At 40.4% G+C, this 24,721-nt stretch overlaps 1 protein-coding gene across 1 annotated transcript in view; it reads left to right on the forward strand.

Moving 5' to 3' along the window:
- Nucleotides 1-24,721, forward strand: part of MYO10 (myosin X) — a 150,920-nt gene that overhangs the window by 90,106 nt on the left and 36,093 nt on the right. Inside the window, exons 12-19 of the mRNA XM_042869024.1 lie at nucleotides 463-609; nucleotides 781-881; nucleotides 1,096-1,162; nucleotides 2,344-2,436; nucleotides 3,177-3,245; nucleotides 3,422-3,504; nucleotides 4,842-4,950; nucleotides 8,045-8,125. Coding sequence (XP_042724958.1) covers nucleotides 463-609; nucleotides 781-881; nucleotides 1,096-1,162; nucleotides 2,344-2,436; nucleotides 3,177-3,245; nucleotides 3,422-3,504; nucleotides 4,842-4,950; nucleotides 8,045-8,125 — 750 coding nt within the window. The remainder of the gene's footprint in view (nucleotides 1-462; nucleotides 610-780; nucleotides 882-1,095; nucleotides 1,163-2,343; nucleotides 2,437-3,176; nucleotides 3,246-3,421; nucleotides 3,505-4,841; nucleotides 4,951-8,044; nucleotides 8,126-24,721) is intronic.

Genomic DNA, 24,721 nt, shown 5'->3' on the forward strand with positions numbered 1-24,721 from the left:
TAGTTGCTTAACATTTTTTCCAAATGGTGATCACATAGACTAACATCCATTATGGATGTTTGTATTTGGTGTTTAGAACATTTTTATTAAAAATACTTTTGTTATTTATAAGAAATGAATTAGACAGATATATGTCAAAATATGCTTGCTAGTGGAAGGGGGCAAAATAATGTGTTATTTCCTACCCTTCTCTTTTCTTCAACCCCAGTTTAAGCCTATAGTTTTCTAATTTTTGTCTGCTTTAGTTTTGAAATGCAATTTTAGAGCCATGTAGATTAAATATGCTACAACTTACCCTGTTAAAGCTTAATTGAGGAATCTTGGTGTCTATTAAGGCAATTACTGTCAAGGTACACAGGAATATAAAACCGCTTGCATTATAGCTTGTGTTGTGCTGTGCAGAGGACGCTGGCTGGCTGTCTGCTAAGTGATGAATGAGGTATTGTGTTGTTTTTATTGCAGGCAATAGATAGCAGAGATTCTATGGCTATGGCACTTTATTCTCAGTGTTTTGCTTGGGTCATTAAGAAAATCAACAGCAGAATCAGAAGCAAGGAGGACTTCAAGTCCATTGGAATTCTGGACATATTTGGATTTGAAAACTTCGAGGTACACTTCAGAAGTTTCTTCAGATGGATTGTCTGATACTGATGCTTTGTTGTTCTGTATATGTTTGTCATTTTCACTGGAATTTGTTTATTAAATGTGTTATGACTTAGTTCATTGTTTGCAAGTAAAACACTTAGTATGTGCATCTCTTAAAATTGCTTGTCTTTTTAGGTAAACCGTTTTGAACAGTTCAATATTAACTATGCAAATGAAAAGCTCCAGGAGTATTTCAATAAGCACATTTTTTCTTTGGAGCAACTGGAATACAGCAGGTAAGAGTTGCAGGTAAAATTTGAAAGAGTTTTGGAAACAAAAATATTCACCTGAAATTTGGGTTACCTGTCTTGTTCTGTGGCTGTATGTTTTTTTAAAAGCAAGCTGATATCACATTAGTTTGCAAGACAGACCCATAATCTCCTCCCATTTGTATATTTAAAATCTTTTCCCTGTAGTTATCAATAAAAAGGCTCTCCTTATTTTCCTTAGGGAAGGGCTAGTTTGGGAGGATATTGACTGGACAGACAATGGTGAATGCTTGGATCTTATTGAAAAGGTAATAAAGTATTTGATATCAGTACCTAATTCTAGGTTGTGCTCTTAAGTAATGTTTTTAAAACACTTCTTGACAACAAAAAACAATTTAGATGATAGCAGCTCTTGTATGTTTAAGCAGTGAACTTTTGATGTGATTTTTTTTAATTTTTTTTATTTTTTTTGCTTCGTCTGTAATTTGACTTGTGTTAGTACTAAAAAAACACATAGAAGAGAAAGGGTTTCTGCATGATTATTAATAGGAATATTAGCAACAAAGGGCATCTGAGATCTAAGATCACTGCCAAGAAATGGCTGAATTCCATCTGATGTCCAAGCCTGAGTTACATATAGTTTGTTTGTGTTCACTTCTGGCAGCAGTACAAGAAAGCAGCATGAATTTATCTATAGTGGAGTGAATGGCTTTTTGAGTTCAAGTGATCACAGAACTGTGGTGGTGGGCAGAAAATGCATCTGTCCAGATGTGACAGCCATTAGGACAGTGGAGTTTGGCAGAGCCCCTTCTGGTGTGATGGGACGTAACTTATTAAAATGTGCACCTGAAGAACTGTGTTTTTCTGAGAGGCTGTATCAACCTAAAACTTGCTGGACATATAATTAACTGCAAAGTAGCTTACTTTGCTTACTGCCTATGCTAGTACAAGAAGTAGGGAACATCAAAGGAAATTATGCAGAGACATATGCAAAACAAAGGGAGGGTCTGATTTGCATGGTGCATAGTTAAGCTGGGCATCTCTTGCTATGCCCTTGGCACTGTGGGTGCTAGAAGTTCTCTTTGGTTCAAGTAAGTAGATAAACTCTTGAAAGAAAGAATGTTGAACAACTCAGACTTGGGGAGCTCCTACGTTACCGATCACCAGAGATCCTGGAGGCTGGAGCTGCATTCTGGGCCAATGTCACTGTATATACCTAAACACTCCCTACATCAAGAAGACTGTGGCTTCTTCCAGTACCTTCTTTTTTCTTTATTTTGCCTGCATATCTTATACTATCTGCTTCAAAAGGAAAGTTGCCAGGAAAATAGAATTGTAGTCTTCTAGAGACTGGGTTTTTAGTCGTGTACTTTTGGTTTTGTGTTTCTCTGCGAACAGTAACTTCAAGAACGTTGTAATTTTTCCAAACTGAGGACAAGGTCTGTATCCGTGTAACTCATCTTATGCCTGTTTTTTTTTGCTGTTCTAGAAACTTGGCCTGCTGGCACTCATCAATGAAGAGAGCCATTTCCCTCAAGCTACTGACTCCACTTTACTGGAGAAGTTGAATGCCCAGCACGCTGTATGTGATGTTTTGCTGATGTGTCCTGTGTGCAGTATGGAGGCTCCTTCTGCTTTTGTAGAAGTCTGTGGTTTAAATATGGTTCATAGTTGTAGAGGATATCTTGGACAGGATCCTACTTGCATGGCAGGCCACATCGTTTGCTTTGAGGACTGAGTCAGTTATCTTCTTAATGTCCAGTCCCATCTTGCTACTGTCCAGTTAGAGCTCCATATTGGTGAACAGGTCAAATTCTGCTCCTAGGTCAATGACAGCCCTGCAGTAACCCAATTTTCCTAGATTTTCTATTTCCCTTGATTTAATGAAATAACCACACTGATGTCATTTACCAAAGGGTTGCTGTTCTCTCAGTACAGATCAGTATTACCTTTAGTTGTAATCCTGGAAATATTTTCAAGAATTTTGGTGGTTCAGGCATATGTCTACTGATCTTTGTAACTGCTGGTTTAAGGCAGAGCCTTCCTTCTCAAAATGCCTTTAATAGGTGGGTTTGCCAGATGGTTTCAGCTTTAGTATAATGCCTTTGTAGATGCTATAAATCTGTTGTTTTTATTGCATTTGGAGCATCCCAGATTAACAGATCCTATTATTATAAGATGGTTGTTTACTTTTGCAGTACAAATCTTCTGGGAAGTTTGCAGAAAGACAATGTTTTGTTTAAATCTGGGTTTAGAAGATAATATTATTCTATTCCCTGACTCTCTCAAAATATTTTTCTCTTTTCTTTTTCCTCCAATTAGAACAATCCTTTTTATGTAAAACCACGAGTTGCTGTTCACAACTTTGGAGTGAAGCACTATGCTGGGGAGGTAATTTTATTTGCTGAAATTATTCCAAACAGAGCTTTCATTAACTTAATTTTACCCTGAGGCTGCTGAAAATTAACTAAAGCAGTCTGTTCCCTCAGTGCTTTTTACAGTAGCACCATTGTGAGAGCTGCTCGACTGCTTGGCTTGTTGTTTGAATCAGCTCTGTTTCCTGCTAGGTCCAGTATGATGTCCGGGGGATCTTGGAGAAGAACAGAGATACATTCAGAGATGATCTGCTGAACTTGCTTCGTGAAAGCAGGTACATTTCTGTGATTATTATTTTTTTTTTTAGGATATCATGTTAAAAGGCATCATATCAGCTAGCTGTGCTCGGGGTTGACTATGCTAAATGTTGCATAATACTGCGGAGTTGAAATCTCTCACTGAGTCAGGCTTTCCCACATTGTGCAGTACTTTGTTCCTGTTCAGTACAGAGGGGTGCTAGACAGCCAACTTGCTACTAGATAAGTAAGGATACTGAAAGTAGCTGATGATTTTTGACTGTTTCAGGATGCCTCGCAGGCAGGTGATTGCATGATTTTTGTTTCACATATAGCTCAATTTCCTCGTATTTCTGGCATTTCCTAGTTTGGTTGAAAGCTTAGTGTTCAGGACCTACCACATTGCAAATTAATTGCAATAGTTTAAAAGGAAAGATTTCCAAAACTAGTTTATATTACTGGAATTTTACTCTTGGATGTCTTTGCTACTCGTGTGCCTCCTGTCATTTTGTTGTGTTAGGTCTCAAGATCCTTGCACTACTTTGTGAGCTGGAACAGGACCACATGCCTTTCTGTAAGGATTTGGTTTAGATTCCAGGACACACAGAGGGCTCCCAGGAGAAGAGGGATTGGAGCCCAGGTTGTTTCTGTTCTCAGCTGCTACCTTAGTCCATCCAGTTGTCCTGCTTTGCTCTGGGAATTGTTTGTAAATCCCTCAGCTCTTCTGTGCAGGAGGAACAGTTAGTGAGAATTTTTTCACTGCATTCCTTGTTCTGCTTTTGTGATGTGTCTGACATGAAAGCCATCGACTGAAGTATGTAGGTAGAAGTAGCAAATGAGTTGAAGATACACAACCCGGTTTTGCTCTTGCACCAATGTCTGTCTGGAGTTAAAGGATCTGTGTTTCTGTAGTAGTGGTAGGAGGGGGATACCAAACTGATAGTGTGAAGAATAGCATTTACAGCTAGCATCTGAAAGTGAAGCTCATGTGGGTAGCTATTTTGTGTTGTGGTCCATAACAAACAGGAATTCTTGGATTTTAGTTCTTAGGTACTTGTTACGGTCATTTGGAGTTTTGTTTGAGTGAACGGAGTAAAATGCAGCAAAGACTCTTCACTCTTCATTTCCCTAATTGTGTGCTGGGAAAGAAGAAGGAAGAACCTCTTTGTTATGCTTTGGTTTAGGTTGTTGGTTGTTTGTTTTTTTTTTTTTTTTGGCTCCCCTGAATAAATTCTGCAAAGGTAGTGTCTAAGTTTTGGAGAAAATTGATCAGCATTGTTTGCATGGAAGATCTCCTTTCAAAGAGACAGAGCTTACTCCGCATTTTATAGTTGTAAATCTTATACACTTATTTTATTTTTCCTTCCTGTTTCAGTCTTGATTTCATCTATGATCTATTTGAACACGTTTCAAGTCGCAACAATCAAGACACTCTTAAATGCGGAAGCAAGCACAGAAAACCCACTGTCAGTCTACAGTTCAAGGTTAGTTATTGTGTCACCTCTGCTCTGTATCTAATCAGTGACAGATAAACCCCATTCAGTAAAGAACAATTGCGGATCAAAATAGGTGAAAATTCAGCATCAAAGCGCTGCTATCTCTTTTATGACGCTGTACTTAGTAATCAACTGAAGGGGCATACTAGCTAGCTTCATGCAGAAGTCAACGTTCTCATCCCACCATCCACATGAAACTCCAGTTGCTTTCCACTTGCTTACCTGTCGTTATTGTAAAGCTCTCCTGTGAAGTTCGTCGCTGGTCTTGTTTTTTTCTAATTCAAAACCAACCACAGAGTGGTACAAAGCCTTGCAGCAGTGCCTGTGTGCAACGGAAAATAGGCTCTGAGTAAATATCTTATTAAAGTGTTGCACTTCTTTTTAACTTAGTTTGAAAAACATTTTTATTAAAAACTTTTTTTGAGTCTTTATAGCTTTGCCATCAAGAATGGCACGAAATTGAAATCCAGCATAAGGTCTATCTGCAAAGAATTTAAAAGATTGGCACAAACCCCTCCTTAAATTACATGAGTACAAGTCTGGATTAGTTGTCTTTCATTCTGCTTAAATTAATATACATTTGTACTCTTCATTCACTTTTTTTTTTAAAGAGTGCAGACTCAATCCCCTTGAGGGCAGATTTTATCCTAACAGATTATTGCTGACTGTTGGACAGAACAGCAAGTAATGCATGCTGAGATGCAGACGGTGTATTTTATTAAAAACACTGATGTTGTATATCCCGCACATATCTCTGTGCTATCATTGTTTGTCTCACAGAGTACTCATTTCTTGTGATGGGTGGTATTTTTTGATATCTCTTCAGGATAAGGGAAGATACTGTTTCCACATAGTTTTTTGGTTCTTTGCAAAGTAGATTTACAGACAGTACTACATAGAAATTAATCATATTTTTGCTTTGTCTTTACAAGGAGTAGTATACAGCATTCCATTTCATCTTCATCAGGATCCATGGACAGCATAAAGCATGATAAAATATGATGTGAAAACATGATTGCCTCTTATCCAAAGCTACTCTAATTGACCATTAACTGGTCAACATGCTTTACAAGAAGTTGACTTTCATACTTTCCCCAAAGGATCTGTTTGGGCATTTTTCCGTGTTTTAAAGCTTTCTAGGGGTTAGTACATCTTATTTCAGTTGAATGGAACTGAATAAAACTGTGAAGGCAAAGTTCTTAGTACAAGCCGATTACCATGCTGTTCTTCATTTGACAGCCTTGATGGGGAGTGGTGCCACGGGGTGCATGTAGAATAGCTGAAGTTGGCTATCACCTGTTTCAGCCTATTGCTTAAAGCAGAGCTTACTTCAGATTGGTACATCATCTGACACTGACTTAAAGGTGTGCAGAACTTTGTAAAATCTGGCTACCTGTATGAAAGATAGCTGTGAAAACATAGCAACTCATTTTTGTTTAGACCGACCAAGTTTCTAATCTGTGCAAGTCGTAGCCACTGTTGCTAGAAGTCTAAGAATTGACTTAGTTTTCCATAGGTACAGTAATGTTCATGCAGGCTTGTACATGAGAAGCCTTTACTTTTTAAAGCTGTAAATATTTGTCCTTGCACTAGAATATTTGCCTTTGTATCTTCTTGCTGTTTAATATTTGCTGCCCTTGAGTCCTGGTCTGGAGGCCAGCAAAGGCAAACAAGGCAGACAACTATCATTTGTGTCTCCATTCACTTCACCATTTGCTCCCTTGACTCTGTAGCAGATCCTTTGCACATCCACAACTTTGCCTGTTGCTTTTATCACTTCACATTTAATTATCAAGAAAGCCCTTGGTTTGCAGATAAAAACAAGAATTTGTTGCAACACACTGCCCTTGGCAGTTTCACTCAAGAACATATGGTAGGATACACAGTTGCTCCTTTAAAAAGTGAATTTTCTGCCTCCGTGGCAGCTTGCTCTGTATTCTCTCTGCTTCCTGGCACACAGCACTACCTTTGAGGGATAAAGCATTATCATTGCTACTTTTCAGGTCCATTTAGAGCCTGGACTCTGTTCAGTCATTTGTATTTCTGCAAAGTAAATATAAAACTTCAGTTTTAAATGGTATGTGTATTTAATAATACAGAGTGGGGCAAGTTGGAATAAGATATGGAATGATGGCTCAGGAGGGAAAGGAGTGGATGTGTAATTAAAATAATAATCATAAAAGGACTGAGGGATTTTTGATTTTTATCTTCCATTTGAGGTTAAGATAACTGAGAGCCTAATGTGTGTTGGGTCATACAGAGTTCCAAAACTCGGAGTATTTTATTTTTCCTGAACCTTGTAATCTATCTTTCTATTACTAAACTCAGTTAACTATCAAATGAAGTAACTGTGGAACTGCTTAATGCTGCAAGTCTTTCATTAAGAGATGTTTTCTTTGCCACCGTATTCTTTACTCAATTTTTGTAAACTTAGGGCATTTATTTGAAAAATAAGCACTGATAAAACAATGACTACTGTATCCTAAAGTCTTTTTTCAAAAATGTTTTGGATTCTTGTTAGATTACATTTACTGCCAGTGTCCTTTTAGCAATAGTGACGCTGTATAGGAGAGGGGAACTCTGTGTGCGCAAAATGATTGAAGGCAAAATGGAAAATGAATGGTTATGGGGTGGCTGGAAGGAAAAGAGGAATCCTGCTTTTTGCAGCTATTTAATTCCACCTTAAACCCCCTTGTCCTGCTTTGTGACCTGCTTGAGTATTGCAGATTGGGAGTACAAATCCTAAGTCTTAAACACTCATTCAAAGTTAATTGGAACAGCAATTTTCCAGCTTGATGTTTCCCTATGAACAGCTTCCTTCATATCCATCTGTGCATCTTGTTCACTGTAGGGCACTGATGACGGCTTTAATCAGAAGGGCCAGTAAAAGAAACAAGCATGCATGTATTTGTTCTGTGTGTTCGTTGTCTAATGACTTGGCTTACATAATAGTGCAATTTCTGGTGAGAACCACTAGGTGTAGCAGTAGATACTCTCTGCTCAGCTAAGCTATAAGAGCTTCTGCCGGGGTATTTCACTTGTACAAAAAGCCCACTCGTGAAGTACTGTCTTTGTGTTTTAGGAATCACTTCATTCCTTAATGGCAACGCTGAGTTCTTCAAATCCTTTCTTTGTTCGGTGCATCAAACCCAATGTGCAGAAGGTAAGATTTAAAATTTCTCCCATCTTTTCTTTGTGTCCCAGGCCAAATCTTTTACTAAGTGTGTGGTTATGTATGGCTGCGTGAAGCAGACAGTAGCGTTCCTCACTAACTTTGTAAAAGAATCTTCCAAGTGAAGACATTGGAAGAAAGTTTTTGAATTTTGCAGCCTCTGTTTCTGGGCACCGTTTTAATAGTCATTGTTTAAAACTCTCTGATGTGTATTAAAAAGTTACAAAATGCTGCACATTTGACAACTTTGTGAGAGCTTACTCAGGAAAAAAATGTCAAAAATACAACCTCAGTTTTAAATCATTAGAGGAAGCAAATGATTGTACTAATAGAAAAACAGGTATCACTGACTTGCTGTTATCAAAGTTAGTCTTTCAATGTATGGACAATTCTAGGCATTCTATGCTATGTTCTCTTATAGAATTATGTTTTAAAGGGACACTTGGAAACTGAATCGTGCTATATCAATTTGCAGATAATGAAAGACAATGTCAAGGCTTGGATGTGCTGGAGGTCTCTGCAGGAAATAAAGAGATAATAGTATAGCAATTCTGGCTTTATTGGCTGCTGTTCAGCATAGTCTGCATGTGTCAAAAATGCAACAAGTTCTATGGTTTTCGTATTGTAACTTAGAAATAGGTGACTTTGCTATAAATCTAGTTTATATTCTACATTCCTTGGGATATCTGGTTAATTAGCGCGCGCGCACACACACATACACACACACACGCACACACAAAACACACCTCAAATCAGATAAATATCATTCCAGCTGTTTTGGATTATCTGGATGGTACATCCCTGACTTTACATTCTGTTTTTAACTCCGCTTTTGCACTGTTCCTTGTAGTGTGTCAAATAACATACAGGTTGTTCACGTCTTAGCAAGTGGGAGCAGCCAGGAGGTCAACAGAACCCATTTTATGTGCTTGGAAGTATTTGGTGCTCTGAGTACGCTTTGCTTTGCAGTCTCTAGACCCCATGGATGACAGAGCCTCTGCTGGCAGCTGGGGTCAGTGAGCACCTGTCATAGAATAATATAAGTATTTGAGTTGGAAATGACTTTTAAAGATCATCCAGTCCAACTCCCCTGCAATGAACAGAGACACATACAGCTAGATCAGGTTGCTCAGAGCCTCATCCAGCCTGACCTTGAATGTCTCCAGGAGTGGGGCACCCAGTTTCAATGCCTTTTCACCCTTATTGTAAAAAAATTCTTTCCTTATATCCATTCTAAGTCTTCCCTCTTTTAGTTTGAAACCATTTCCCCGTGTGCTATCACAACAGGGCCTGCTATAGAGTCTGTCCCCTTCTTTCGTACAGCCCCTCTTTAGATACTGAAAGGCCACTCTCAGATCTCCCCTGGAGCCTTCTCTTCTCCAGGCCGAACAGCCTCAGCTCTCTCACGTTGTCCTTACAGGAGAGGTGTTCCATTCCTTAGGTCCTTTTTGTAGCCCTTCTCTGGACACGCACTAACAAGTCCACATCTCTCCTGTACTGAGGACTCCACCTATGGACACAGTACTCCACATGAGGTCTCGCCAGTGCAGAGCAGAGGGGCAGGGTCAGCTCCCTCTGCCAACCACACATCTTTTGATGCAGCCCAGCATACAGTTGGCTTTCTGGGCTGCTAGGGCACATTGTTGGCTCATGTCCAGCTTGCCATCCACCACTACCCCCAAGGGATGTGTGCAACAACATCTCTGATCACCGAGGGAATGCACTTTTGAAAAGCCTGTTCTCCCTTCTCCCATTTCTTTCTGCAAGCCCCACAACCCTTATAAAGCCCTCCTGCTGCCATTGGAGTATAAGAATTAGTACAGTAATTTGCATTCTTTTTCTTGTTTGTCCATTTGCATCCAAGATAGACTGATCTCCACAGTGCCAAAGTCACAAGGATTTGCCATGGTTGATGCAAGTTGTGTTTCTATAGCAAGAAAGTAGCTTCTCACTCCCATACTCCTTGTTCTCACACTCTTTTCCCACTGAAATGCTCCATCCCCAATGAATTTGGCATACACTACTGTATTTGCACACACTTTTTACTAGCATTAAAACAAAGTTTTCACACAGTTAGCAGCTGTGAAAATGGAAGCTTTAAAGAAGTCTGAGACTGCTTCATTCTCAGAAACCACGTGTAAGTGTAGGATTCTGTGCAGGAAAATATTGTAAAGCACCATCTACAGGAATTTCTCCAAGTATCTACAAGCATATCAATGAAATCTTATGCAAAAATGGTTGTCCTTGTTCTCAATTAATTTGCAGATTAATTGGATTTGATGGCTTTAACAAATAAATAAAAGGCTATTTGAAGAACTAAATTGATGCCAGAGTAGGGAAACGGTCATGCATTTTACTTGTTGGAGCTGGTGCAGTACCAACTCCATTTCCATTTGGTGGGAAATTAGAAGGAAAGCCATACATAATACTTGTGAATGGTATTTTTTACTCAAGGAATTGTTCTCAAAATGCATTTTCGTGATTTGCCATTTTGTCTGCTGGGCACTGCTGTCTGTTCCTTCTGTCTACCAACATGGAGATTTTTAATGCCATCTGGTGAATTAGTTGGTATTAGTCGGTAGTATTCAGCTCCTGCTGAACAGTTCTGCTGTAGAAGCAGGGCTGTGAACAGCATTTGTCTCTTCTGTAGCTTGGCTGGATTCCGTGGATACACGTCACATTAGAGTTAAAACTGTCACAGTTTCTCCTGTCATATGACTAATTGCTTTTTTTTTTTCCAGCTGTACAAAGGAAAACAAGGTGGATGAGTCTGCATAGCTCTGAGCTGGCACAGCTCAGAGAGATGTTAGCAGTATAAGAGGTATCAGGGATTATCACGTATGTGACTCACTGAGCAAGGTTGGATAGAAATATACTGCTTGAAACATTCAGATGAGGCCCTGAAAGAGAGAAGTTAGGACTGAAAAAGACCAGAATCTTTACTGAGCATTTTTCAGCATGCTTTCTGTCCACTGCAGTAGCAGTCACATGAAATGCTAAAATGTCATCCTTCAAGAAGTATTTAAATAAAATAAATGCTCGAGAATTAGCAAATGACGTGAAAGAAAAGTCCACCATAGCTGCTTTTTTTGAAATATGTGGCATTAAAAGAGAGCTGGACAAGAAAAACTCTAAAAGGAGACAGATTGAGTTGTGTCATGAAGAGCCTGTCAAGCTAGTTGTTGCGCTCTTGATTGGATATTAATAGGTGACACCCATCAGTGAGCGTCCCTTATAATTCTGGAGAGGAGGAGGTGGAGGTGCCCAAGAGCTGTTTCACTCTGGAAGTATGTTTGAATTCTGTAGGTGAATGAGGATAAGCAAATGGAAGGTGTTCAAAGCTTTGAAAAGCAAAATATGCAGCTGACAGTTCTTCCTCTGCTCTTCTACTCATTAAAGTTTATTCATGTTAAATAAGAGATGTGATAATTTACGGTAATTATTTGATTTTTAGTTGATCAAAAGTTTAATTTTCAAATATGTTACAGTGGCAAGCAAAAGCAATTCAGCATATGCAGTAGACTACTAAATATTTACATATCAAAGCAGGATCTACACTCATTAGAGCAATTTCCTAAAGAGAGCGCATAGAGTCCATGACCTTTTGTCACAAGACATTTCTGCAGTTAGGCCTCAGACAGAAGAACAGAGGACCCATTAATCTTTGGGAGACCCCTAAACAATCAATCTGTGTGTTTTCGCAGTTTCCAGTCTCTTCTGAACTAGCCATAACTTGGAAACTTTTCCACTTGGAATGGTTAACGAGTGTTTTCTGCTAATGAAGCCCCTTCTTCATTTCCCTGAACTTCAGTGCACCATTCAGAACTATGTATCATTTCATCCTTCTGAACTTTGACACAACTTTCTCTGCTGTTTTTTTCCTCGTGTTTCCTTTCATGCCTCCTTTTCTATCTGATGATTCATCCCTGCAACCTTGTCTTTCTGTTCTCCATCTGTCTTTTTGGGGCATATTAAATAATTTTTTAAAAAGTCCTTCTAAAACAAGCTACATCCATATTTCTTCCAAGTTTGCTGCTATTAAATAAAAAATTGTTAACCCTTGGGGCTACTTAGAAGTCTGTTCAGAATAAATTTAAGATCTTCATTTTCTTTGCAAGCTCTTCCAGAGGCAAAAATTCTCCTATTGGTCAGAAGGAGCCAATCTTGGCAGTTGGCTTAATTGCCTTCTCGAGTTCTCTTGTCCATTCAGAATTTTTCATCTGACTCTTAACATTGGTATAATCACTGTAAGTGGCCCCTACTTCCAACATCTGCATTTTTCTCTTGGACAGCCCTATCTGGGCTAATCTTTTTTAAAACTTTGATTATTACAGCTCGCGTCTGTAATTTCCTGGCCTTGAGAATTCAACACATTCAGAAGCTGTTGTTTTCTCACGCACTTAGACAGGCATATTCACTTCTCTTTGGTTAAAGAAACAGACCCAGCTCTTAGTCCAGTCCAGTTTGGTCCTAGTGGACAAACTCCTGGCTTCGTTAGAATTGGTATGAAATTTCTGATGTAGGTAAGAATTTCATTTTTTGTGTTTTGGAAACCTGTGTTGGAGTGGGTTGCTTGAACTTTTGAATTGCTGGGCTTCTATTCATCTCACTTTCTGCTCATGTATTGTTGCTCTTGTTCCTCTGTTGCAGTGATAGTCTGGCCACTGGCAAGATGCAAGCCTTCTTTGAAGCATGTGATCTCTGAAAGGACAATTATTTTTCTTTGCAATTATTTTACATATACATTTTTATATATATTTATATATATATAATCTTAAAATTTAATTAGATAAGGTAAAGAAATGAGACAAAATTAAGCCTGTTTTGTAAACCTACTGCAAAAGTAGGTACAAAAAGTAAATGGATTCTGTGAAGATTCATTTCACTTAGGAGTCCTATCATCATAGTGTCTATTCATTCTGAAAAAGCCAGTGTCCAGGTGCTAAGATTGCTAACAGTGCTTCTGAGGCCAGAGCCATTTAAAAGGATCAAGGTAAGGCTGTTGGCACCTGCAATGCACTTTGAGATATAGGTCATTAAAGAGCCATGAGACACTGGAATAGCAAGCAGCATGTCCTCTAGTACGAAGTAAGATATAAACATATTCACTTGGTGTCTGAATGAAAATTGTGCTCTTAAAATAGCTCTGAACCATTACAAATGTAAGTATAGCATGATAACAGCCTAAACTCCAATTAGAAGTACAGCTCAGATACAGAGAAACAGAGAACAGCTTGGTCCTATCTGCACGGATAATTGTACATGGGGTGTGGAGCCTGTAGAAGTTCAGTGAATGCAGTGTGTGAACTGGTTGTCAGGCTAGAATTAGAATATTGTCCTACATACAGCCGTGACTGTGTGAATTACTGAGTTTACTTTGTAAGGAGGTTTTTGCAGAAATAAGCGTGAGGACAGAACTAATACAGTGCCACTGCAGCAACAGCAGCTTCAAGATGTAGGGAGGACTCTGAGCTTTAAGGCCATTCTACTAAACTTTCAGCACAGAACTGCTAGCTATCTTTGTTTTTACAAGTCTTTATTTAAACAAAAATATATCCTTAATACAGTGACCCAGCTTCAGATTTTTGTGCACATCCCACTGCAGTTGTGCCCAAACACATGCTCTGTATACTAGCCTTGGTCAGTCAGCAGACTCTGGGTCTCTTTTCTGGAGCGTAGGTGCCTTTGTGGCTTTTCTAAGGAGGCTGAGCCCAGCACTTAAAAGCTAAAATGTATTAGACCATAAATGGAGGTATCTTTATGGTTTACTGACTCAGCTGAAGAGCCCTGGGGTAGGCTTCTGCAGGATAGCTACAGTGTTCTCTGGTGCTGGGAGCAGGCACATTGCAGGGTACATCCATTAAAAAGGGAGAAGAGAAATCCTGATCATCATCTGTACAGCTTCTCTGTAATACTTTGAAAATAAAGGCAATAAGTTATGTGGCCCAGGTACAACTAAAGGGTGTGTGCGGCACTGTCTGTAGAAAGTTAAGGTCTGGTATTATTCATTTGCAGGTGTGGAAGCAGCTCATGTATTAGAGATCCTTGCTGCCTAATTTAAAAATCTGTCTTTAATCACAGTTGTTCTCAATAAATATTTGTCTTAAGTAGGCTTTCTGACTGCCAATTACTGCTGTCATTGGTGCTCAAGGAAGCAGAGCCGCGGGCTCTAAGCATGGATCTGACTTGCTGAGGCAGTCTGGTATGGCTCCCAGCACTGCTGTGCAGGCTCATCCTGCTGAGGAGCACAGCCATTTCCCAAATCAGAGCATGTTCCCTGCTTTTACATCGCTTGCCACAAGCGCACGGGGCCAAACACGAGCTATCCTTGGTGCTTTAACTAGCTCATAAGGCTTTATTCTTCCCCAGGAAGGCACAGTCATAAGGTATGGCATCACGCCCAGCTGACGCTGCTTAATTCAGCTACCTGGATCTTGTCGCCTTGGGTTTTATAGAATTACATAGCTTCAAATCAAGACTTGTGGAATATGTCCCAGCTGCATCATTTCCTGGCATATCACTTGAGTAATTAGGCCAGGCACTAGAAGAGTCCTGAGGTGAAAGTGTTATCAGAGAGTGGGTGTAAGGAAAGCTCCCAAAGCGCCAGCAGTAATGTTACGTGCAGTTCTGAATCCACAGAACAAGACAGTTCCTGCAAGGAGTTTTGTGCTGTACAGGCATAGCCCAGCCTTTCTGTTGTCTCCGAGCTGTGTGCCAGCAGTGCTGCCTGGGGTGTCCTTTGTCCCTGTCCTACCGCACAGCTGCTTGCTAGCCTCAAGTAGGTCATTCCTCTTATGAGGCTACATCTGACAGGTGTGTCTTCTTCAGCAAGGTTTGCTGTCGGTTAAGCAGGGCTGACTAGCATCCCTTTGCAAAGTGCATTGGAGTTTATCTTTCAGTCAGCATGGTAAGGATAGAAAACTAGGATGGCGTTGCCTGGGAGGAAGCAGCTGCTGCGTTGCAAAGATTGCATCAAATCCCAGGCAAACAGATTTTGGCATGTTTTGCAGCATGTATCTGCACAAGTCACCAGGTTTCATTTAAAGACGGTTTGGTAGGAGTCTGTCTACAAGCAGTGGGAGACATTTTCAGATTTCAGACGGTAACCCTGGTGGTGTGCTCCCATGAGTGGTGTGGGGGCCTGCAGGTGAGCAAGCACTGCTTTGGGGAAGCAACATCCAGAACAGTTCAATAGACAAGTGAAATGGCATTTTTCAAGTGCATTTCTTGCTGTGTTGTTAATTCTTTCTGAACTGCTACTTGTGAAGTGAGAAGAACTTAGACTGCTGCAGTAACAGACAGTCTCACCTATCTTATTCTGTATTTTACACTACCTAGTGGGCGTTTGCTTTATTAATTTTTTCCTATGTGATTTGTACACAGATCAGCATTTGCAGAACTGCAGCTGCTGACCACAAGTCTGGAGTAGTTGTTTTTTCATATATACCAAGCAAAGAGCTTGGCTTTTCTTCCTTCTTGTGCACTGCAGCAAGCCTTTGAATTGTAAGCATTGTCATGCAAATACATGCATGCAGAAACTGTGTACTTCATCGGGCTTTGGGAGTTCTCTTTTTTAACTGCAAAAACAACAAAAATCCCCCCACATCTCCAGGTTGCAATTTACATTCAAATCCTGTGCGGTGTGTTCTCATGGTAACTTCTACAAGGGAATATGTACAGCCAATGATAAATAGCCACCGTTAAAGCTCTAGAAGTGAAGCTGGGGTAGAGACTATTGTTCTCTAGTAAAAACTGTAGATTCGTAACTCCCTTGCTGAACTGTGTCTTAGGGCATTTTGTCATTTTATCTCTTAAGGTTTAGGAATTTGGCCGTGAAATGTATTTACATTCTTGATGCTTATAAAGTGAGATTAGCCCTGCTGTCCTGTTAGTCAGGAATATCTACAGCGGTTGCTGCAGAGCCAACCCTCGCCAGGCTTGACTTCCTTTGAGTGCAGCAGGAATGAATTAAGCAAGTACAGCCAAAGATATCACATGAAAGACTTGAAATACGAGTGAGCTGAAGAAAGCCCTGGTCTGTGTGTGTGTGTGCATAGCTGCAGCTGCTAAAGATTCAGTTTTTCACAATGGGGGAACGCTGAAGGGTGAAAAAGTCTTAAAAGGTAAGGAGTTTAATTTGTGCATTTATTTGTGTTCTGGTTTTGTTGTATTTTTGTTTTAATTTCAATTTTGCATGCTTGAAGCTGTGGTGGACTTGTAGAAAGGGAAAAGGAAGCTGAGTTTGGCAGAGCAAGTTGTATGGAAAATGTTTCTGGTCTTGTATTTTCTTTTAAGGAGGCTGAGTGCTTGCAGAATTGGATTTATGAACAGATGACTAAACTACTGGTCTAATCATAATTTCAAACACCAGAAGAGCTTTCCTTCCAAGCAGTCTGCTTTAATAAAACATGCTCTGTCTTTAAGTTAAAGGAGTTATTGTTAGCAGAGCAAGAAAAAAGTCATCAGAGCTAGAGCTGAGTGTGTATGCAGTGGGGGGATGATGTGAGCTGTACTGGTGGTCTGCTTTGGGGCAGAAAGATCTTTTCTGCTGTTCAGCAATTTGTGATGTAGATTCAGGAGAACTAGCTATGTAAAGCTGAGGAAAGTAGTACTCCTGCAATTCATTAAGGTGTAAGGCAAGGCTGTAGTTTGGCTTTGATTACACTATGGAAAGTGGCAGTGCGCATTTGAGTGTGAGGAAGTCCAGCAAGAGACCAGCAGCATCCAGAAGTCTAAATTAATGTTTTCGTGCTTCCAATGAAACTTGATGGAACACTTTTGAGACAGTAATTCTTTCACTGTAGAAACACAAGAAACAGAGTATGGTTAAAATATGTGTAACTATAGTAATGGGAAAGATATAACAGCAGTATACTTTGTGTTTGCTTTGTGTTAGTTGCCCCCTTCTGCCCCTTGTGAGACAAATGCCCCAGCCCAGCAGCGAAAATAGCTCTGTTCTGGGATCTGCATTTTACCCTTTCTTTCTCACTTAAAGAACTCGCCTCTGCAAACATTAGAATTCAGCCACAGGGTTGAAAATTAGAATAAAGCTGCTTGAGAGAACCTGTTAGGAAGGGAATGGGTTGGATCCTGCATCGTTGAAGACTATGGGAGTTTTATTCTGGTCTCGAGCAACCCTGGATTTGCCTTGCAAATCTAGATGGAGGTGATACAATCTGATAAAGTGCATGTGGAACTGGGAAAAGGGATTCTCATTAGTCCTGATGGTTCTTCTCTCTCTGATGTTAAGATATGTCCTTTCAAACCTCAGGTTATAACAGCGGTGGTTGATCAAAAAATAGGTATTTTTGTTGTGTGGAACATGAATTAAATGAACTTAATAATTTTTCTTCTAAAACTGCATAGCTTCAAAAATGTAACACTGATTTCGTTTCTTAGTAGCTTATTCAAAAACTTGTATTTACAACCTGTGCACCTTGTGACATAAATAGAAGCATAAAAATCTTTTTTTTCTAACGCAGCAGGATTGCTGATAGAAAGCAGCTGAAAGCTGTAGCACTGTCTCAGCTATTCAAATCATTGTCAGAGGCATCCTCAGAGCACAAAATTTATGTTAAGAGCAGAATGTAATGCTGTTTAATAGTGGATTTAGGTTAGTTCTTACATTTTTTTTTTTCTATTTAACTGTATCTGTGTGCATGTGTATATGTGAAACTTCTTAATTTAATCAAAGATGCTGCAAACTGAGACTTCATGGGAGAAAAACTCTTTGTGATAGATTTGTGAGGACTAACTACGCTCCAGAACATTTGCAATCACCTCACAACATAATTTAAGCGGGAAATATTTCCTAAGAGGGCATCAAATCTGCTTTTTTTTGTTGCCTACTTTACACTCAGTATGTCTTATTTAGTGGTTTTAGGCACTTCATAAGCCTAAACAATAAGACGTGTCCATTCCTTGCACTGTTGCTATGTTGCAGGATGTCTGCTGAGTTGTGTCTGTATGATGGCAATCAGCCTAATCTACGGGAAGCTTGGGGTGAAGGCATGATGATGTTTGAGGTTGCTTCTGTTGGTCTTTCTCCTCCAAGCTCCTGATGAGCTGCCCGTTCCAGCAGTAGTGAGCTGGACAGCAGGCCAGGGCTCCTTGGAGCTTGGCTACGGAGGTGGTAGGAAGCTAAACTCTATTGCTTCCCTGGACGCTGTTCATTTTGTTGTTCAGTCCCATGCATGGGGTAAGTATACACTTCTTTTAGGCATTCAGTTCTGTGAAGTTCCAGGTTTTCTGCGCACAAGCCAAGAAATGCTTGGCACTGTGTAAATCATACAGGCCACTGAGAAGTTTCCAGTTTTGGCTGCCACCTTGGAGTGTCTCACGCACCTGTGAGCATTGCACAATGTTTAGCGTAGAAAAGGCCAGTTTGTTGCCAAACTCTCAGTGCTGTGCTGTATTTTCAGAGTTAACAGGATGAGATATATCACGGCGTTTTTGAAACTTACTCTCTGTAAACCTTAAATTTTAGGTATCTATTTTGTAGGGTTGTTGGAGAGCTCAAACATCTTACGATCAAGCAAAGATAAAGTAGATTAAGAGAAGGAACCCACTTTCAGAAAGCCAGATGAATGCCAAAGCCTCAGCGCCATTGGCTTTCTCACATGAGGGGCTGCCCCAGATTCAGCACAAAAAGAATGTTTGCCAGTCAAACAATTTGTGTGTCTTTAGCCAAAAAGAGATCGTGTCCAGCATTTGAGTTATGTTACCATTAACTGAGTAGTCTTTCAAAGGCAGAAATTTTGATTTTTGTTTAAAGCGGGCCAGCACTTAAATTTGTTACAGAAGCTGTTCATGTAATCAGACAATTCACATAGCAAACAAAATCCAGTTTAGAAAAGCTCGTTCTACCCTCATGATTCCTTTCTGACTCAAACATGTAGGCATTGCTTTGTTGTATACTTAATGTCAGCCTAGGAATTTATCAGAGTAGAAAATGCTGTGTAGACATCGAAAATTGCCGTTTCTCTGTGACCACTGTCATGTACAACCTAGAGCACCTCAGATCAGCCAAGTCCTTAAAGGGCTTGTGCATCTCATTGGCTTCAATGAGCTCTAAGTGCATGCCAGAAGCTTTGCTTTAGTTATTTATGCTGCTCTGGATGTGCAGTCCTGCACGTAATAGAGTCCCTATAACCACAGTGCCTCTTGTCACACTGCTTTGGAGAAGAGTGAGGTAGATGTGCAGCTCTCTTACACTTGTCTACCCAGACTGAAGTTGCTAGTCATCTGCACAGAGGCAGAAGGAATTTTTTTTACATCTCTTGTTCCACTGATGTGCAGTCTGCAATGCTACCCTGGAAAACATAGTTTGGGTATGCCAGCAATGAAAATGCATCTTAGCAGTTAGGGAGTCTCAATATTGTATTTTCCAGATTTTCCAGAGAGAAGATGGATAGAGGAAATCTCAGTTCTAAATGATAGAAAGAGCCCTGTTCTTAATTAAATGTAACACAGCAGATTGTAAAATTCTAAGTTAGGGCAGAGCTTTTCTCCACAGGATTGTTAAAAAATAGATGGAGTCAACAAAACATGTGCTTCATGTAAGAAGAAGCACTAATAAAAGTGCTTAGCAAAACAAAAGGCCATTGATAAGCATCCCTGAATTTAAAATTTGCATGCTTACTGGAGATGAACAGTGGCATCTCAGTGAAATCACTGAAGTGGTTGAAGGTTAAATTAATTAGGTGCACATGTCATTTTTACCATATATTGCACCTCAATCTGTGTGTATGTGTACACACACAGATCACTTGATTTTATTTCATGTGGCATATTGGTGTTAAGAGAGATGATTGCCATCAGACTGGGGGAACTCTGGAACATGCTAGTAAAGCAAAGCCAGTTTAGTCTGTAGTTAACACTTGTTTCACAAGTACGTGGGAAGTGGCACAAACATTTAAGTTGGTGCCATTTTTTTGTGAGAGAAAAATATACAGTGTCTTTGATTGCAAGTGTTAGTGCTTGCCAATGTATAATCTATGGCAATGAAATCAAACTGGTTGGTTGTTTCTTTGGGTGTTTTTTGTTTGGCTGCTAACTGACATTATTAGCAGTGGTTGTAGGGAGTATGGGTAGCTTCTATCCGATCTCCTGCTGCTGAAGTTGAGTTATTTGTGCCTTCAGCCTGGCCATGGTGGTAGCAGAAGCGGCTATGATCTGCAAGGAGATGTGGGGGAAAGAGCTTCTCCATCTGCTGTTTAGGTAACATATAAAGAAATCAGTAAAGGGCTTTTTGTTTGTTCTAGGGGAAAAAAAAATCTGAATTACTAGATAAATCTAATTTGATTTTGATGTTGTTTTCCAAAACATCAAAGAACTCATGTAGGAGAGTTTCCAACTCTTAATTAAAGAGGGGGCATCTGTTGCATTATAACAAAGGAGTCCAAGAAGAACGTATTTGTTGCCTTTTTCTGTGATACGCACATATAGAAGAACAAGCAACTGCCTTTGTTTTCTGTCCTTTCTTTCAAACATACACCATTCTCTTGGCCTTGGTATCTTGTTGTCTAGCTGGTTGTAGATCCACGGGGCAAGTCCTGAATTTATAGTATAAGAAAGCATGAGGATAGAAGAGAAGCACGAAGGACCAAATTCTAAGAAAAATACCAAAGTTAGACTGATGCTATCTGAGATGTGCTGAGATGAAAGTGGGAATAATTAGCATAGTGACTATATGGGATTAAGCTGGGTCATTTATCTGAGCCATCACACAGCTCTTGATGTCAGCCAGACAGATGTCTCTGCTAATCTTAGGGATCTTCACGACTTTCTGTAAACTTTGATTTCCCTTCTGTAGACTTAAAAAATATCAGAACTGCAGTCTCACAAGTTTCTTCCTGCTTTTAAAGCTTTAAGTGGGTCTTCAGACCTCTGCAAGTCTACAGGACCATTGCGAATCTGCTTAAGCGTAGCCCTGTAAGCCCCTGGATGTCCCAGGCATTCCAGATGGAAGTGTGCCCTTGATGATGATGCAAAACAGCAATTGCCACGGAGAGATGAAGGAGTTCTTTGGTGCAGAGTGGTGCACAGTGGTCCTGGGGCAGCTGGGTGGTGCTTGTCCCTCAGGCTGCTGGGTCGCACGCCACTGCAGCCTGTAGTGAGAGCCAGGGCTGCACACTGAATGGAGCCCTGTGCCTTTGCCGAGATGGGAATAATCTGCCCTTTCAGTGCTGCCTGACCTCTGGTTTCCCAGCAACTCGAAGCTGCTCAGTAGAATATTCTGCGGTGTTCCTAATTTACTCATGTAAGGTACTGGCTATGATTGAAGCCTGGCTAATTTCTCATAATGACTTTCACACAGAAGACTTGATACATGAGGAAGTGAACGGACTCCTCAGGAGATATTTTTTTAATTCCTGTCCTTTCTTCAAAGTAGGAAGTGTGCTCTAAAATTTACTTGCTTGAGAAAGCAGCACAGCTGTGCATTACGTCAGCTCTGTTTTATAGCTGCCTTCTATGGTCTACTGAGGAATAAACTGCATTCAGGCACAAAACACATCAGAGAAAGAGAAACTGCTTGTGGCCACAGTACTGAAAAAGGATGTGATCAAGTGCTTAACTTTGCTTGAGTCCGGTTTTTGGTACTGAACTAGGAAGTTGCTAACTGTCATGGCACTCCATGCTTAATTAAAGATAACTCAAACTTTTTTTTATTAAACCTTGAAGTTTTTGGAGTTATGATTTATTATTGCTGCAGGGTTTTTCCTTTTTTTAACACTGGAGTTGATAATGTGGAGGATTTTTTTGTTAATTTGTGACATTTATGTAAAGGCTTTGTAATGACTTAATCTAAGCTAGTGCACAATTCTACAGCCTGACTCTTTGTAGACAGTCAACCACAGCAAAAGCTCAGCCAAACTTCCCTTGCTGGCCTGTCAAATACTTGCATAAGAAATGGACTTGTTTCTGCCTCATGAAGCTTTTGTGTGGGAAGCACAGCTCTGGATGATAACGTGCGCTGCAGGTCAGTAGCTGTGTCTCCTCCCTATCTTTGATGCAAAGTCAATCTTTGGCAGTTCCAGGACCAAAGGTTAAAGCAGCCAGCACTAAGCTTTCCCAAATAAATAAATCATTGTTTTATCCACAAATGAAAGGGAGCTGCTGAGATCATTTTGTCTAACCAGCTGCATGGCAAGCAGTCTGGAAAACCACCTGCTGGAAGAAGGAAGACACCCAGTACTCTCTTTGTGCTTGGTGGTTTTAGAGGGTCCAGCAGCAGAAATGAGCTGCTCCAATGAATGCAGACAGTGAAAAAAAATGTTGTGCCTTTCTCATTTGAATGTCTTCCCTTGATTTTCATGCTCATGGTATGTTTATCTGCTATGTTTTAGAAACTGCTGTTGAAGGTATGCTCTTGGTTTAGGTACTTGCAGAGTACCATCAAGGGCTCACAGTCCTCTCACTGGTAAGCTCCTCAAGCTCCTCAAGACTCTTACTGCTTTTTTTCAGTCTGGTCTTTACTCTCATGGCCCTTCCCTAAATGCTTTCCAGTTACGCATCCTCCTTTATTGTACTTCAGGTTTAGATGCGGTATTTCAGTAGCACTTACACAGATGAAAAACAAAGGTTAGCCCACGCACAGAAGGCTTTCACGTCCTAAATGGAATTCAGGCATGCGGTCCTGAGGGAATAGTGCGTGACCAGACCAAGAGAAAGTGGCAGGTCAGCGCCTGAGGACTGAAACACAGAGCAGTGCCATTTGGACTGATGGTTCCTCTTCTGCTCGCCTTGTGCTTTATGAGCTGGCATCTTTTGTCCTGCAGATGAGTGCCATGTCAGCTCCAATGTCTTCTTCTCTTGTGTGGCGTTGCAGTCCGAGAAAGGGCTGCTTGATTTTCTGTCACTGAGGGTAAGCAAGGAGAAATGCAACCGTGGCAACAAGTTATCCGTAGTACTATTTCAGAATGTACTGCTGAAGTGATACCGTATTAGCATTTCAGCCAGAACTGGCCACTTGAAGGGCTTCAGGTATTGAAGCACCTGATGGCTTGTGGTAATACTGCAGTGGACATTAGAAGTAAACTGTGTGAGGTTCTTAAAATGGTAGTTCCAAGACAATGTTTTACAACTATGTCAGGTTTCGGCCATGCAAGATGAAATTCATCTCAAGTATTTTTGTCCTAATTTCCTACTTCCTGGTAAATCTTTGGGTCTTTCAGCAATAAAAGCAAGATACTAAGAAATAGCCAATCACGGGATCATAGGGGTTGGAAGGGACCTCTGGAGATCATTTAGTTCGACTCCCATTATCTGTGTCATGCAAACAAGAAGAAATCACGTTACAGAAAGCATCCTAAAATGTGTTTTACTGCTTTTAGATACAGAAAGGAACTTATTTGACCAGCCTACCAGTATGGTGGCAAATAAAAAAAAAAAAACAAAAAACCTGTAGGTCATAGTTGAAAAGTCTGGTGTGGAGGAATAGTAGTATGATGAAAGTGCTAAAAAAAGAACATGGGTGTAGTTTTAGTCTGTGCTGGTTGTGTGGAGTCCCTGCTGACCTGGAGGGTCAGGATTTCACCTTGTGCAATTGGCTTGTATGCAGCCGCAGCAGTTGTGGAGCAGTGCGTGACACAGGCGGGTGGCTTTGTTCTCTTGACCATTGTAACAAACTGGTGTTGACTGCCTTGACATAGGGTTGGTAAGGCAGGACAGCTGTCTTTGTAATTAGTACATCTCAGTATGTCCCTCCATGGTGTGTAGCTATCAGGCAGTCTGATTGATTCTCTTCAGGAGAAGCCTGCTGACCGATCACAATGTGAGGAGAATGAAGCCAGATTGGGGTTTAGTCTGCAGGGATTGGAGGCTTTAATTAGGCAGACCTCAGATGAAATGGCAATGGATTATTCACAGGTGGGGAAGGAGGGCCTGTGAAGAATTCCAGCTGAGTCTCTGCTGTGAGTTGTACCTTCTGTCAGTGCCCTGAGACGCTGCCAGAGCTGCTCCAAATCTTAAATCCCTCTTTTCCCAAATGCTCTTAATCGTCTGTTTCACATGGATGGTCCTGTAGGCAAATGGCCTGTGTGACCTGCTGTGCATTTCAATGGACTCTAAATAATGTATTCAAGCAACAAAGGCTCACTTCAGCTAAAAACTTAGCCCCTGCATATATAGTTCTAAACCTACTCAGATAACTTAGATGTCTCCAGTGTGTGCCTTTAACGATCTGTTCCTATTCCACGAGGTTTTAATTATTGTACAAGAAATTATACACCGTAATTATGAGAAATTAGCTTTGCTCTAGGATTTTAAATTGCCACTGTTGAGAGAAGTGGACTAATCCTGTCTTCAGATACTTTCAGAAAGGAAGGTTTGCAGGGACGCTGCAGTGTGTTTACTCAGGGTAGAGTTCGGTTCATACAAACCAATCAGAAAGAAAATTACTCTGAAATACAAGACAACAGTGTCACAGGCTAGTTTAAATAGCTCCAGGATTGCAAGGGCATTGAGTACTGCTGGTGAAAGCATGAAATCACAGCAAGCAAGTCAGAAGCATTTGAGCAGCTTTCCTCCAATTATCAAGCTAGATCCAGTTCTTATCTTTGCTACTGACTGGCAAGACCTGAAATA

Source organism: Lagopus leucura, unplaced genomic scaffold (genome assembly GCF_019238085.1).
Source record: "Lagopus leucura isolate 7727_CA_CO unplaced genomic scaffold, USGS_WTPT01 Super-Scaffold_100002, whole genome shotgun sequence".
NCBI lineage: Eukaryota > Metazoa > Chordata > Aves > Galliformes > Phasianidae > Lagopus > Lagopus leucura.